Consider the following 15,834-nt stretch of genomic DNA (forward strand, 5'->3'; position numbering starts at 1 on the left):
TTTTTTTTTCAACTCATGGTAATAATTTTAAACTTTACAACCAAAATTATGATTAAGGCAAAATATTTACACAGTGACTCAAAACAGTAGTAAAAGTTTCTGTGACTAAGCAAGTTTGATTCAAAATTTTAGCTATTTGAATTTAGGAAGGAAGATGACTGTCTGGGATTTCACTTCCAGAATCTTGTGAGTCATCTGGCTGGAGGAAAAGTTGTTTTAAAATACAAGGGGGGTTGTTTTTTTTAAAAAAAATCGGCCTTGCACGTTGTTGTTTTTTTAAAAGAGGAGGAGTCAAGCTGAAAGAAAGAAGGAGGTGCTTGAACTCATCCTATCACAGTATTTAAACTTAGTTTCTCAGAGTGCAACAGCTGTTTCTACAGGATTAATCAAAGGGTAGCTTATTTTAAAATACTGTAGTCATAATTTTAAAAACCAGAAAAGAAAAAGACTTTTTTTTATAAAAGTAAAGATGCTATTTAAGTTGCAGATTTTTGCAATGTTTTGGGGAGCTTATGGCTATCAGCTCATTCCCAGGATTGAAGAGTGTGGACTGACATGTTCTCAGGTATGTTGCAGTTTCCTCTATATCTGTTGTCTCTGAATAAGTAAATTAAATGCTGATAACTGGAAGCACCTGATATACTCATGGAAAACTTCTTACATGTGCCAGTTTTCAGGTGGGGGCTGTGCATTTCAACAAAAAAAGAAATATATATTCCATTGAGCTTTCCCTAAAAATGTAAAATAATAACATAGGGCAATAGCCAATGTTAATTACACTCTGAGTAGACCTATTTAAATTAACGGTCTGTTCTGGATATGAGCAGCATACAGAGAGCACCCATACAGTGTTGCAAAAATTCATAGAAACATTTTTTGTGGCTGTGAAAGAAAAATATCTGCATTTTGAAGTTAGCAATGCTGAACTCTTTCTGGTTATGCTGGATACTAAACGCTTAGCAACACAGGTTTTCAGGAACTGTTATTTCCAAATATTAAAAATATAAAAGAGGAAATGAGAGAGAAAAATCAGACAGATATAATTCAGTCCATATTAGGATAATGTGCAGATCACTTTGATGCTGGTCATATTTGCTTATAAACTATGAACACTGATGAAATTAACAAAACATTCGTGCCTAAACTGAGCACAGAATTGTTTTATATCCTCACTGACTATCTGCTTTCATATAAAGCGCTCATTGATTTATATGATCACCAGGAGCTGGAAAATAAACTAATTTAGGTCAAAACTTTAAACTCATTCATTCCTGTGGGCTTGTGCACTTCTTAGACTTGGGCTGTGTACTGGATATAAATGAGATAAATAAACAGCACCACTACAACCATGTCATTTTCAGATTAAATGACTGCTTTAAGAATACTGACTTTTCAAGGTATCTCCACTTGGGGGCAGTCCTGCAGATATGCTGAAGTGGAATACAATTCGAGTAGTGAAACAAGGTTGAGCGGTTTATGAAAGCAAAGTTTTCAGCTGAGAGCCACACAGTGTTAAGAGGTGCAGTGAGTTTGCTAACAGCAAGTAGCTGCAACAAAATGTTGCCATGCATCCATTCTCATAACAGGATAGGGTTTCTGCTAACCAGTCCTTCCAAGCGGGTTACAGTGGTACCTTGGGTTAAGAACTATTTCGTTCCGGAGGTCTGTTCTTAACCTGAAGCTGTTCTTAACCTGAAGCACCACTTTAGCTAATGGGGCCTCCCGCTGCCACCGGGCGATTTCTGTTCTCATCCTGAAGCAAAGTTCTTAACCCGAGGTACTATTTCTGGGTTAGCACAGTCTGTAACCTGAAGTGTATGTAACCTGAAGCGTGTGTAACTCGAGGCACCACTGTATATGCACACCCCCTCCCCCTTTTAAATGATTCATCCTCAGCACTGCAAGGCTATTCAGCATGGACAAAGGACTGGAATTCGGTAACAGATTTCCATGTCAAAGATGCCAAGTTCAGTACCTGTCATTTTTAGGGTTGGGGGAGTCTGAAATATTAAAGAGCTACTGCTAGTCCTTATAAGCAGTGCTCAGCTAGATGGTGGGATTTGTGCATGGGTAGGCAAACTAAAGGGACACGGGTGGCGCTGTGGGTTAAACCACAGAGCCTAGGACTTGCCGATCACAAGGTCGGCGGTTCGAATCCCCGCGACGGGGTGAGCTCCCATTGCTTGGTCCCTGCTCCTGCCAACCTAGCACTTCGAAAGCACGTCAAAGTGCAAGTAGATAAATAGGTACCGCTCCGGTGGGAAGGTAAATGGTGTTTCCGTGCGCTGCTCTGGTTTGCCAGAAGCGGCTTAGTCATGCTGGCCACATGACCTGGAAGCTGTACGCCGGCTCCCTCGGCCAATAAAGCGAGATGAGCACCGCAACCCCAGAGTCAGCCACGACTGGACCTAATGGTCAGGGGTCCCTTTACCTTTACCTAGGCAAACTAAGGCCCAGGGGCCAGATCCTGCCAAATCACCTTCTAAATCTGGCCTGTGGACGGTCCAGGAATCAGCGTGTTTTTGCATGAGTAGAATGTGTGCTTTTATTTAAAATGCATCTCTGGGTTATTTGTGGGGCATAGGAATTCGTTCATTCCCCCCTCCCCAAAATATAGTCTGGCCTCCCACAAGGTCTGAGGGACAGTGGACCGCTGCTGAAAACGTCTGCTGACCCCTGTGTGTTATCACATTTACAGAAAAAGGGCTAAACTCACTGGGTAGTTTTAAAAGATTGGAACAAGCTGGTTTTCTTCCGGAAAACTAACATTAATCAATTACGATTGCTCTTGTTGGATAACAGGAATCACTTCTCGAAGGGCTGATTCATCCTTCATTTTGGGTGACTTGCTGCTTGTTGACTTCCTCCTGCTCAATGTGACTTGCTCTCATTGGAAGTTATTATGAGGTGACGACATCTGGCGATATGTCGAAATCTCATTGCTATTAATCTGTAACGGCTCCTTCACACATGCAATTCAACAGGCGATGCACACAGTTGTTAATTTCTTATACGATAACTAGGTCCCCCCCCTTATTTTTAAAAAAACCAATGAAAAAATGAAATGAAACGTTTTCCAAAACTCTAACAGAGCGCACTGAGTTCCTGCAAATACATCATGACGTAGTTAGATATTGTACATTGGTACCTTGGGTTAAGTACGTAATTCGTTCCGGAGGTCCATTCTTAACCTGAAACTGTTCTTAACCTGAGGTACCACTTTAGCTAATGGGGCCTCCTGCTGCTGCCGCGCCGCTGGAGCACGATTTCTGTTCTCATCCTGAAGCAAAGTTCTTAACCTGAAACACTATTTCTGGGTTAGCGGAGTCTGTAACCTGAAGCGTATGTAGCCTCAAGCGTATGTAACCTGAGCTACCACTGTATACCTAAAGAATGCAGTGCCTGAATTCACCCTCAAACATACCTTTCTTGAGCAACTTGTGTCACGTGTGAGTTTTGTTCATATGGGATAGAATATGGAAGAGAAATCAAAATGACATTGCTGCCCATGAAGGTTTTATATCTGTGTTAAAAACAGAGGTAGCAAACACCAGGGCTTTTTTTAAGTTTGGGAGGGCAGTGGTATAGTGTGTCGGGGCAGAGGGGCAATGGCCCCGGGTGCAAAAAGGCACCCCCACAACAGTCTCCTTCATGCGACTGAGTTCCTGCCGCCTTCTGGAACCGAGGGGAGTGGGGAGGCAAGCCATACCTGCACTGGTCTTTTGGTGTTGCTGTGGTGCCTCCTTCTCCTTGTGGCCGGCGAGGCGACACCCCTGGGCTGGTCAAGCTGGGAGAGTTGCCAAGCCGTGTGGCCACTGCCACCAGCAGAGAGACACAGCACTTGCCCTGCCCTGGGCACCAGCAACCCCTGCTATGTCACTGGCAGGGAGCAAACTATTTGGACTAGAAAGCAGCCCCGCTCCATCATAAGCAAGCAAGTCCTTCAGGAAGTGTCTACTGATGAGAATGCCCTCGGATACATGTTTGGAATGCAGAACAAGTCCAAATTGACAGAGGAGTATTGGGACATAATCATCTTAGGGTGTTCATTTAAGCACCCAGCAGTAAGACATTCCACTCATTAAATCAGTGGTGAAATTATACCCACTGCCATAATTTCAAATGTTTTAAAAATACATTCATAGAAGGGCTTTCCCCCCCAGTTGGAGCCATCCGGCACCTCTTTTCTTAGAAAAATAGCACTGGTTGAAAGTATGGTCCACTGATTTGGTTCTTCAGTTTCTGCAGAACAGCCATGAAGTTCTGAAACTTTAAGGTGAATTGTTAAGTGAGAATTTTATGCGGACTGTGTTTTCATTTGGTTTGTTCTCTGTGCTCAGTCTGTATATTAATTATTACAGGGGACCCCCAGCCCACCCCCACCAGGAAGACTGACCTTTTCCTGCTTTTGCTTGTGTAGTTTTTCTGTTTCTAAAAACAATACAATACGACGAAAAATCAAATAACTGCAAAAACTGGCTGCAAGCCTATTTTAAAGGTATTGTAGGTTATCTAACCAGGTCAGTTCTTTTGAACCCCCTGATAATTTGGCAGCAAATGACACACTTAGTAGTGATTAACCTCCCCCCCCCCCAACACAATGGGACTTGCTTCTGAGTAAACATATAGAGTATTATCTAGCGGAGTATTACAGGGAAACTCCATGGTTTTAATGTGTATACCTGTGAAGAGATCCAAGATTTAGAACCTCAAAGCCAAAGTGAGAGCATTTGGGTCAAAATTAAGGGAGAGATGAATAACAGGGACCTCATTGTGGGAGTTTACTATAGATCCCCAAGCCAAACGGAGGACATAGATGATGCCTTCCTGGAACAGATGGCCAAGCATGCAAAAGGAAGGGAGATAGTAGTAATGGGGGACTTCAATTACCCGGATATTTGTTGGATGTCAAACTCAGCCAAGAGCATAAGGTCAAACAGATTCCTCACTGGCCTTGCAGACAACTTCATTGTCCAGAAAGTGGGAGAAGCAACAAGAGGAACAGCCATTTTAGATCTGGTCCTAACCAATGTTGATGACCTGGTTAGTGGGGTAGAAGTGGAAGGATCATTAGGCGCGAGTGATCATGCTCTTCTGAAGTTTACTATACAGCGGAAAGGAGCAGCCAAGCATACTAGGACTCAATTTCTTGACTTTAAGAAAGCCGACTTCATAAAACTTAGGGAAGTGCTGGGTGAGATCCCATGGACAGTAATACTAAAAGGAAAGGGAGTTCATGATGGCTGGGAGTTTGTTAAGAGGGAGATAGTAAAAGCACAACTTCAGGCAATACCAATGAGACGGAAACATGGAAGGTGCCTAAAGAAGCCAGGGTGGCTATCTAAAGAACTTTTAACTGAGTTAAGATTAAAAAAGGATGTGTACAAAAAATGGAAAAGGGGGGAAACCACCAAAGAGGAATTCAAACAAATAGCCAGCACATGTAGACACAAAGTCAGAAAAGCACAGAATGAACTCAGGCTTGCTAGAGAGGTTAAAAGCAACAAAAAAGGCTTTTATGGGTATGTTCGTAGCAAAAGGAAGAACAAAGAAACAGTGGGGTCACTCAGAGGAGAAGATGGTGAAATGCAAACAGGGGACACAGAAAGGGCTGAACTCCTCAAAGCCTTCTTTGCCTCAGTCTTCTCCGATAAAGAAAACAATGCCCGACCTGAAGAATTTGGAGCAAATGATTCAGCAGAGGAAACACAGCCCAGAATAACTAAGGAGATAGTACAAGAATACTTGGCTAGTTTAGATGTATTCAAGTCTCCAGGGCCAGATGAACTGCATCCAAGAGTATTAAAAGAACTGGCAGATGTGATCTCAGAACCACTGGCAGTCATCTTTGAGAATTCCTGGAGAACAGGCGAAGTCCCGGCAGACTGGAGGAGGGCAAATGTTGTCCCTATTTTCAAAAAGGGGAAAAGAGAGGACCCAAATAATTACCGCCCAGTCAGTCTGACATCAATACCAGGGAAGATTCTGGAGCAGATCATTAAGCAAACAGTTTGTGAGCACCTAGAAAGGAATACTGTGATCACCAATAGTCAGCATGGATTTCTGAAAAATAAGTCGTGTCAGACTAACCTGATCTCATTTTTTGACAGAATTACAAGCCTGGTAGATGAAGGGAACGCAGTGGATGTAGCCTACCTTGATTTCAGCAAGGCATTTGACAAGGTGCGCCATGATATTCTTGTAAAGAAGCTGGTAAAATGCGGTCTTGACTATGCTACCACTCAGTGGATTTGTAACTGGCTGACTGACCGAACCCAAAGGGTGCTCATCAATGGTTCCTCTTCATCCTGGAGAAGAGTGACTAGTGGGGTGCCACAGGGTTCTGTCTTGGGCCCGGTCTTATTCAACATCTTTATCAACGACTTGGATGATGGACTCAAGGGCATCCTGATCAAATTTGCAGATGACACCAAACTGGGAGGGGTGGCTAACACCCCAGAGGACAAGATCACACTTCAAAACGACCTTGACAGATTAGAGAACTGGGCCAAAACAAACAAGATGAATTTTAACAGGGAGAAATGTAAAGTATTGCACTTGGGCAAAAAAAATGAGAGGCACAAATACAAGATGGGTGACACCTGGCTTGAGAGCAGTACATGTGAAAAGGATCTAGGAGTCTTGGTTGACCACAAACTTGACATGAGCCAACAGTGTGACGCGGCAGCTAAAAAAGCCAATGCAATTCTGGGCTGCATCAATAGGAGTATTGCATCTAGATCAAGGGAAGTAATAGTGCCACTGTATTCTGCTCTGGTGAGACCTCACCTGGAGTACTGTGTCCAGTTCTGGGCACCACAGTTCAAGAAGGACACTGACAAACTAGAACGTGTCCAGAGGAGGGCAACCAAAATGGTCAAAGGCCTGGAAACGATGCCTTATGAAGAACGGCTAAGGGAGCTGGGCATGTTTAGCCTGGAGAAGAGGAGGTTAAGGGGTGATATGATAGCCATGTTCAAATATATAAAAGGATGTCACATAGAGGAGGGAGAAAGGTTGTTTTCTGCTGCTCCAGAGAAGCGGACACGGAGCAATGGTTCCAAACTACAAGAAAAAAGATTCCACCTAAACATTAGGAAGAACTTCCTGACAGTAAGAGCTGTTCGACAGTGGAATTTGCTGCCAAGGTGTGTGGTGGAGTCTCCTTCTTTGGAGGTCTTTAAGCAGAGGCTTGACAACCATATGTCAGGAGTGCTCTGATGGTGTTTCCTGCTTGGCAGGGAGTTGGACTCGATGGCCCTTGTGGTCTCTTCCAACTCTATGATTCTATGATTCTATTCTATGATTCTAATTGTATCTTTATGTTGCTTACTCTTTTCTCACAAGAATAAAAGTGCTAAAATGTGGAGCTCTCTTTCTCTCTGTCTCTGCCTCTCTCTCTGAAAGAATATGTAGAGGAGGAAATAATCAAGGTAAGCTGGGATTCCCCTGTCAGAGGAAAGTTTGTTTTAAAAAGCAGTCAATGAATCATGAGGGAGTTCTCTCCCTGTTATGGCTTTGGCCTCTTAACCTTTGTTATGGCTCACCTAAGTAGCCTGTAACCTGTGTGTGTTGAAACCTGCACAACATTAACACCTGGGGAAAGCTGTGATCGCCATAATTTATGGGCAAATACTTCGCAGTGGTTCAGGCTTGTGGCTTACGGCTTTAGGGTATTATTTATTTAGTTATTACATTTTCATACCGCCCTGCCTCCAAGGCGGTTCACAGCATAAAAATACAAAACGGAAAAAACACAAAATACATAATGAAACAAGAACAAGTGATAAACCCTCCCTCCCTGCAAAGCATTTAAAAGACCATAGGATGTTAGTCAGCCAAAGGCCTGGTTACAGAGAAACATATTCTCCCGGCTCCTCAAGATATGTAGGGAGGGTGCCAGGTGAGATTATCTGGGGAGAGCATTCCACAGACAGGGAGCCACCACAAAAAGGCCCGTTCTTATGTTGCCACCTTCCAGATCTTTCATGGAGGAGCCAAACAACGAAGAACCTCAGATGATGATTTCAGGGTCCGGGTCTCTTTATATGGGGAGAGATGGTCGTTGAGGTCCTGGGGAACTGAGCTTTATAGGTCAAAACTAGCACTTTGAACAGTGCTAGGAAGCTTAATGATTTCTCCAGCATCCTGTCTGAAAGCTTTCTTCTTCTTCTTTCCCTTTCCTGTGTTATGTTGTTGTTGTTGTTGTTGTTGTTTAGTCATTTAGTCGTGTCCAACTCTTCGTGACCCCATGGACCAGAGCACACCAGGCACTCCTGTCTTCCACTGCCTCCCGCAGTTTGGTCAAACTCATGCTGGTAGCTTCAAGAACACTGTCCAACCATCTCGTCCTCTGTCGTCCCCTTCTCCTTGTGCCCTCCCATCTTTCCCAACATCAGGGTCTTTTCCAGGGAGTCTTCTCTTCTCATGAGGTGGCCAAAGTATTGGAGCCTCAGCTTCAGGCTCTGTCCTTCCAGTGAGCACTCAGGGCTGATTTCCTTCAAAATGGAGAGGTTTGTTCTTCTTGCAGTCCATGGGACTCTCAAGAGTCTCCTCCAGCACCATAATTCAAAAGCATCAATGTGTTCCTGTGTTCTAGAGGGCACCTAATCAGATCAAAGCTCTGCCTTGGTCATGCTTGACCTTTCCGACCAAGATGAGCAGGAGATGAGCGCAGGTTCCCATTGATCACTTGCGTTGGCAAAGATCCCTTGGGGCTCCTTACACATCTTTAGTTCCAGCATTCTTTGCTGATGACCTACAAGTGTCTAACAAACATGTTTGCTTTGTTTGTTCTGTGCTCTATTAAAAGTCACAACTAGTCCCGAGAAAGAAAAGAGGACTACTTGGAGTTGCCCTTACTTGCCCGCATATTTCCATGCTATTTGAATCAGCAGTGGAATTTTTAAGAGCGCAGGATTTTGTAGGTTAAGTCACATCAACACCATTCCTTTAAAGCACCCATACCGTTTTGAGGCTGAATAATAATAATAAAATTTTTATTTGCTGCCCATCTGACTGATCTTCCCCAGCCACTCTGGGAGGCTCCCAACAAATTAAAACACAACAAGACTTCAGACACGAAGAGTCGGACACAGCTAAACAACAACAACAACAACAACGATTTATTACTTATACTCCACCCATCTGGCTGGGTCTCCCCAACCACTCTCCACGGCTCTTAACAGAATATTTAAAACATGATAAAAAAATCAAACATTAGAAACATCTCTAAACAGGGCTGCCTTCAGGTGTCTTCTAAAAGTCAGATAGTTGTTTCTTTCCTTGAAATCTGATGGGAGAGCGTCCCACACGGCGGGCGCCACCACCGAGAAGGCCCTCTGCTTAGATGCACAGCATACATTTAAAAGACTGTGCTGTAATCCTGGAAACTAGTGTACAGAGTTCAAATTTCCAGCACGCTTAACAAACTACAGTTCCTAGGGAACCTTGATGAGGTTGTAAGGAACCGTAGCTCTGTGAAGGGGATTCTGACAATTCTCAGCACTGTCATAGAATCATAGAATCATAGAGTTGGAAGAGACCACAAGGGCCATCGAGTCCAACCCCCTGCCAAGCAGGAAACACCATCAGAGCACTCCTGACATATGGTTGTCAAGCCTCTGCTGTCAACACAGTAGTTTCTCTGGTGCAAGCCAAGTGTCATAAGAGTTCTTTCAATGCATGATGTGGGTGACAATAGTGAGAGGCTATAGCACAGTGGTTAGAGCAATCGCTTTACACGCAGAAGTTATTGGGTTCAATCCCCAACATCTATACAGAGATTCCCTGCCTGAAATCCGGGGCAGCCACTGCGAGTTAGTGCAGGCAATATAAGCTAGATGAGCCAACAGTCTGACTCAGTCAAAAGCACCTTCCTATAACATTCCTATGATTTCTTTTTCTCTGAACTGTGTCAAGGGACTGTGCTTGACATCCACTCAGGGCTTGAATTTCATCCCTGCTTTTGGACTTATCATCAAAGGTTCACCCGACCCCAGGCTTCCTCCTCATTCTGGAATGTGCCTTCCCCATGCCAAACTATTTATAGACCACAAAAGAGAGAATTTCTTCCTCCTGTGATTAAGTTAACTGCCACAAATGGTTTGCAGGAGAAATGACATTGTTCTGCCACAGTTGCTGAAACAGAAATTTGTATCCTCTTTCTTGCAAATAGAATTCACCGGTCTGCCCAGTTAGCTACACAAGTGGCCAAAATTGTGGAAACCTTTTTGGGGAAAGTGTATTTCCGAGGTTTGATGGCTCATAACACCTGATTGGCTCTCTAAACACTTGTGCTCATTGGCTACATTCATTTTTTTAAAATTTAAAAATTTAAATTTTATTAACATAGAAAACACATACATACACATTTACACAATACACATACACAACACAACACACTACAGTGGTACCTCAAGTTACATATGCTTCTGGTTACATACACTTCAGGTTACAGACTCCGTTAACCCAGAAATAGTGCTTCAGGTTAAGAACTTTGCTTCAGGATGAGAACAGAAATTGCGGCGCGGCGGCAGCAGGAGGCCCCATTAGCTAAAGTGGTGCTTCAGGTTAAGAACAGTTTCAGGTTAAGAACGGACCTCCGGAACGAATTAAGTACTTAACCCAAGGTACCACTGTACCTTATTTTCATAACATAAATCATACCTACATTACTCTATATAATACCTACCTATACTGTACATATCAACATACCTACACACCTACCCCACACGGACACCCACCAAGTGACTTGACTTCCAGCCGTTCTTGTTACGCTACTTTATTTTTCCAACTAGCTTGAACACATTTCATTATTTCTTTAATCTCTTCTTCTATCTTGACTTTACTCTCCTTTCACTCTAATCATTTTCTGGATTCACTCAATATCTGTCAGAAATTCTACTTTTTCCACATAAATTTTGATGTATTCCTTAAAGATAGCCCACTCCTTATTCATTTTTTGTACCATATCTCCTCTTATCCTCCCTGTTAGTTTGGCAATATGGAAGTATTCCATCATTTTAGATAACCAGTCTGTTTTAGTTGTGACGCTGCTACTTTTCCAATTTTTGGCCATCAATAACCTTGCCACCATAGTTGCGTACATAAATATTGGTCTGACCATTCTTTTTATTTCCTCTGACATGATACCTAGGAGAAAGGATTCTGTTTTTCCCCCAAATTAAAATCTAAAAATCTTTTTCAGTTCGTTATAGATATTTTCCCAGAATCCCACTATCTCTTTGCACTCCCACCACATATGTAGAAAGGTTCCTGCCCCATTCCCGGGCTACATTCAAATGAAGGCAAGCTACGGCATATCGACCTGAGCAAGTTGTGCTTCCTTTTTCTGGTTATTTGGCTATAACTTTGGATAGAATACAGATAATTGAACAAACCTTGTTGCATTGCATTCTTCATTAAATTATCTTTCCACTGATTTATAATTTTATGGTATGGTCCCCCCCCCCAAAAAAGTGGTGTTATAAGCCATCAAACATCAGAAATACCCTTTTTCCAAAAGGTTTCTACAATTTTGGCCACTAGTGTAAAGCTCTTGCTTACTGACAGCAAGAGGATGATATTTGATTTTTGCTGTAGCGAGTCTGCTTCTCCTCTAGAAACCCATGAGGAGTGTCTATGATTTGGCTGTATATGTTTTGATGGTTATTATCTTCTGTTGATGTTGACAGGGACAGATTGTTTATGACTTCTGGTCAAGACATTGAATTCTGGAAGTCCGTTCTTAAACCAAAACATTCTTACACCAAGGCGTGCTTTCCCATAGCAGTGGGGGACTCAATTTTACAAATGCAACACACTCAACAGGAAGCAAAACAGGTTCTTATCGCACTGCAAAGTTCACAAACCAATACACCTACTTCCGGGATTGCAGCGTTCTTAATCCAAGTTGTTCATAATCTAAACTGTTCTTAAACCACGCTATCACTATACTTACTAACCCCCCTTGTGCTGGGCTGGGGGGGGGGAGTTAAATTGAGTGGAGATGCTCCCCATCTTGGTTCTCTCAGCTGAGCTGGAGCCTCACCCTCTATTGGCACCCGTGGTGCACATATACCAGGCAGGACCCGTGGCAGGGCATCAACCATAGCCAGGGCCTTTTCAACACTGGCTCTGACCTGGTGGAACACTCTGTCTCATGAGATCAGGGTCCTGCAGGATCTGATTTCTTTCCGCAGGGCCTGTAAGACAGAGTTGTTCCACCTAGCCTTTGGCTTGGAATCAACTTGATCCCCTTCTCTTCTTACCTTTCTCCTTCTGTGATGGAACTCCTATTTGGGGACTTCCTTGGCTTTTTCTCTGGCCCATGTATGACCAGTGTAGATAGTTGGCCTTGGTGAAGATTTGATATTTTCATCCCCAAAAAGTTTTTGGTTTGAGTTTCTACTGAAATGAGGCTGCATTTTAATGTTGTATTTTAATCTTGTTTTTAAGTTGTATTTTAATCAATTGTTTTATACCTGGTGTTAGCCGCCCTGAGCCTGGTCCTGGCTGGGGAGGGCTCTGGTTGAGGCTAATCTAACTTCCTTAGGGCCCGGGACCTCTAGGGTTTTGCTATTTATGGACCTTAAGGTCCTCTGTGGGGCATACCAGGAGAGGCGATCCTCTAGGTATAAGGGTCCTAGGCCGTGAAGGGCTTTAAAGGTCAAAACCAGCACCTTAAATCTGACCCTATACTCCACTGGGGACCAGTGCAGCTGGAAAAGCACTGGGTGAATATGCTCCCATGGCAGAGACCCCATGAGGAGCCTCACTGGTTTGTCCATACCTGGCTCCAGGTCAGGGCTACGTATGACATCAAACGCTGCACAGTCATGCTCTTAAGACAGTTTGTGTACCCTTTCGGACACGGGGAAGCCAAAATCAGCATGTTTGTTTGAGATCATTTAAGGTAACAATCCCTTTCCCTCAGAATGCTTTCACAGGTCTTTTTTTTATAATTACTGTCAGCATTTTATTCATTACTTCCTTGTATAATTCCAGTACGGGCAATAAAGAATGCTTGTCTTTTATTTTGTTTCCCTTTTAAACTTCTTCCTGGTTTGTGGATTGCTGTTCGCACTAAGTTTCTTCAGTATGGCTTGATCTTAGCTATATATATCTTGGCTAGTAGGCTGAGCTAAGGGACAGTCCCTGGTAAAGGCGAAATCAAATCTTTCCCATGACGTTGAAAAGGCTACAGTTCCTAAGTGTATTTCCTTGAAAAAGTTGTCTCAGTGGCATCAGGATGTGTGTGTGTGTGTGCGCACATTCTGGTGGTGGGCAAAGCAGAAAACACTAATTTTATTTTTGTACAGGGGGCAAGTCTCTAAGCACATGTCCCTCTCTGTCTCTATCCAGGTGAGCAGGAAGCATTTTCAGAGATCAAGGGCACCTGCTAGCCAGGTAAAAATATCCAGTGAGGGTGAAAACAAGGCTGGTGAATCAGTGGTGTAGCATGGGAAGGATGGGGGGAGACAAGGGCAGTTGCCCCAGATGCAAAAGTGTTAGGGGGTGCAACATTTCAATACCTGGTGCAGCTGTGCACTTCCATAAGTAGGCTCTGTTGAAAACAGCTTCTCTATTCAAACCAGGAAATGACCTCTTCAGACAAAGGAACAACTCTTCTTATCTCTGCAGCTGCAATCCCCTGGGTGATGCAGATGCTGTTAAGCAGTTGAATGTGCATGTGTACTCCGTCTGTTTCTCTCCTTCCCATCCCCTCTGCGTTGCCACGGGCACTAGCAACCCACGCTACACCACTGCGGTGAATAGTCTGGTCCGGAGAGATGTGGCCTAGGAGGGTGTGCAGCCTGATTTTAACCAATAGGAGGGCCTGCTCCATAGCTCAACCTATAGCTTCCACTTTGACCTACGATAATACAATCCACCAGCCAGGAAGAAGCTGGAAACAAAACAAAGAACTTTATTGCTGATAACCGACTGAAAACAAAACAAAGAACTTTATTGCTGATAACTGACTGAAAACAGTAAAGAAAAACGAGAACAGCAAGACAAGTCCCATACTCATCGCATTATAGCGTTATGAGTTTGTGGGTGCCTTGACCTGCCTTCTAATTGCTGGACCACACTTTTAATTCCCGGGTGCTGGACACTGGATTTAGCATGTTAAAATCAAACCAGGCATGTTGAGGAGATCACCTAGGATGGGCCATTAAGGAAGACAAAAGGAAAGTGATAATCCGTTAGGGATTTTGCGAGAGAGAGGGGTCTTACCTTGAGTTGGGTAGAAGAACAAAGACTCATAGCAGAGTTTCAGGTTTGCAATTTTCCCTGGTGTGATCTAAAGGAAAAGTCGGAAAGCTGTGAGGCAATGGAAAAGCGATCTAGGCAGCTTCCTAGTGCAAAATTAGGAGTTATGGGGGGGGGGGGGTAGCAAGGCAAGCTGCAGAGCAACAGGCAGGAAGGCTGATGGCTGCTTGAACCCAGGACTGTGCCTATGAGACCCTCTTGAATGTAATGCTGTACACCCCTCTATCTGAGATTCAGGTTGTATATATGTGTAAATAATCCATATATGATAAAGACACTACAGTCTTTGCTGTGCCTCTTTTCCGAAGGAAACACAAACCCCAAGCAAGCGTCTAGAATCCCTGGAATCTCGCACAGCTGTGGCGATTGGGTTGGTGTGTAACAATAGCAATTTATCTTTGTACATTTATTTGCCTTGCCTTCCTCAAGATCCTGATGCCATTAACCAAACAGCAAAAATAAATAAATGCTCAAGCAAATCCACACCTGAGAAGTGAGAGTTTGAAACTTCTGCTCCTGGCTAATTTTATGTGTGATGAGGAACACACTTTTAATATGCATGCAAATTATATTGTGCCCAGCTTTACTGATAAGCAGAGATTTCTGGTCCCTCTTTATTGTGTAGAGAAGAATGACTCAGCAGTCTTCTTTCCCTTGTACCAGGAAACAGAATCTGACTTTGCAAATCAGGCAGTAAATCTGACAGAGATCCATTTCTTATCTCTTTGGCACTGCTAGCAATCATGACCATATTCATGTGTGTGTGCATGCTTATACCCCCCCATTCCCCCCAACAAATTCCATTGATGCAAATAGACAAAGAGCAAGAGAAATAAAAAATTGTATTTGTTTTGTGTAAATCCTGTTTCTTCAGTCCAAAAGATCTCCCCCAGAGTGACTTGTAAGAAAATTAAACACAGCGAAAACATTTAAAAAGAGAGTCACACAACAGTGACATAAACCATTAGACCTGCAGTAAATATAACTGTATTAAAAATAAATAAATCGGAAACATAAATGGCCTAAAGGATCAACAAATCGAAAAGGTGTTTCAATTGGCACAGTGCCATGGAATGCCATGGGCAAAAAAGACATAATTCTCACTGCCTAGTAAGCCTCCTTAGAGAAGACATTCTCAAGCCAAGGGGCTGCATGGAAAAAGCCCCTTTGCAAGTTGCCTCACCTCTGAAGGCAGGTAGGCTTGAAGATAAGTCTCAAAGGATGCTCTGAATACTCTGGCAGGGTCTTGTGGAAGAATGTGGAATCCTGGAGCTAAAAGGTAAAGGTTAAGGTACCCCTGACCATTAGGTCCAGTTGCGGACGACTCTGGGGTTGCGCGCTCATCTCGCTCTATAGGCTGAGGGAGTCGGTGTTTGTCCGGAGACAGCTTCTGGGTCATGTGGCCAGCATGACTAAGACGCTTCTGGCAAAACCAGAGCAGTGCACAGAAACACCGTTTACCTTCCCGTCGGAGCAGTACCTATTTATCTACTTGCGCTTTGACGTGCTTTTGAACTGCTAGGTTGGCAGGAGCTGGGATCAAGCAGTGGGAGCTCA

The 15,834-nt window shown here is 43.5% G+C and overlaps 1 protein-coding gene across 1 annotated transcript in view; it reads left to right on the plus strand.

The window, feature by feature from the left end:
* The first annotated feature begins 293 nt into the window (after window positions 1-293).
* IL17REL (interleukin 17 receptor E like) overlaps window positions 294-15,834 on the plus strand; it is a 50,317-nt gene continuing 34,776 nt past the window's right edge. The window contains exon 1 of the mRNA XM_081879448.1: window positions 294-565. Coding sequence (XP_081735574.1) covers window positions 470-565 — 96 coding nt within the window. The 5' untranslated portion in view covers window positions 294-469. The remainder of the gene's footprint in view (window positions 566-15,834) is intronic.

The sequence above is a fragment of the Podarcis erhardii genome (genome assembly GCF_964252035.2).
Source record: "Podarcis erhardii genome assembly, chromosome: 10".
Lineage (NCBI taxonomy): Eukaryota > Metazoa > Chordata > Lepidosauria > Squamata > Lacertidae > Podarcis > Podarcis erhardii.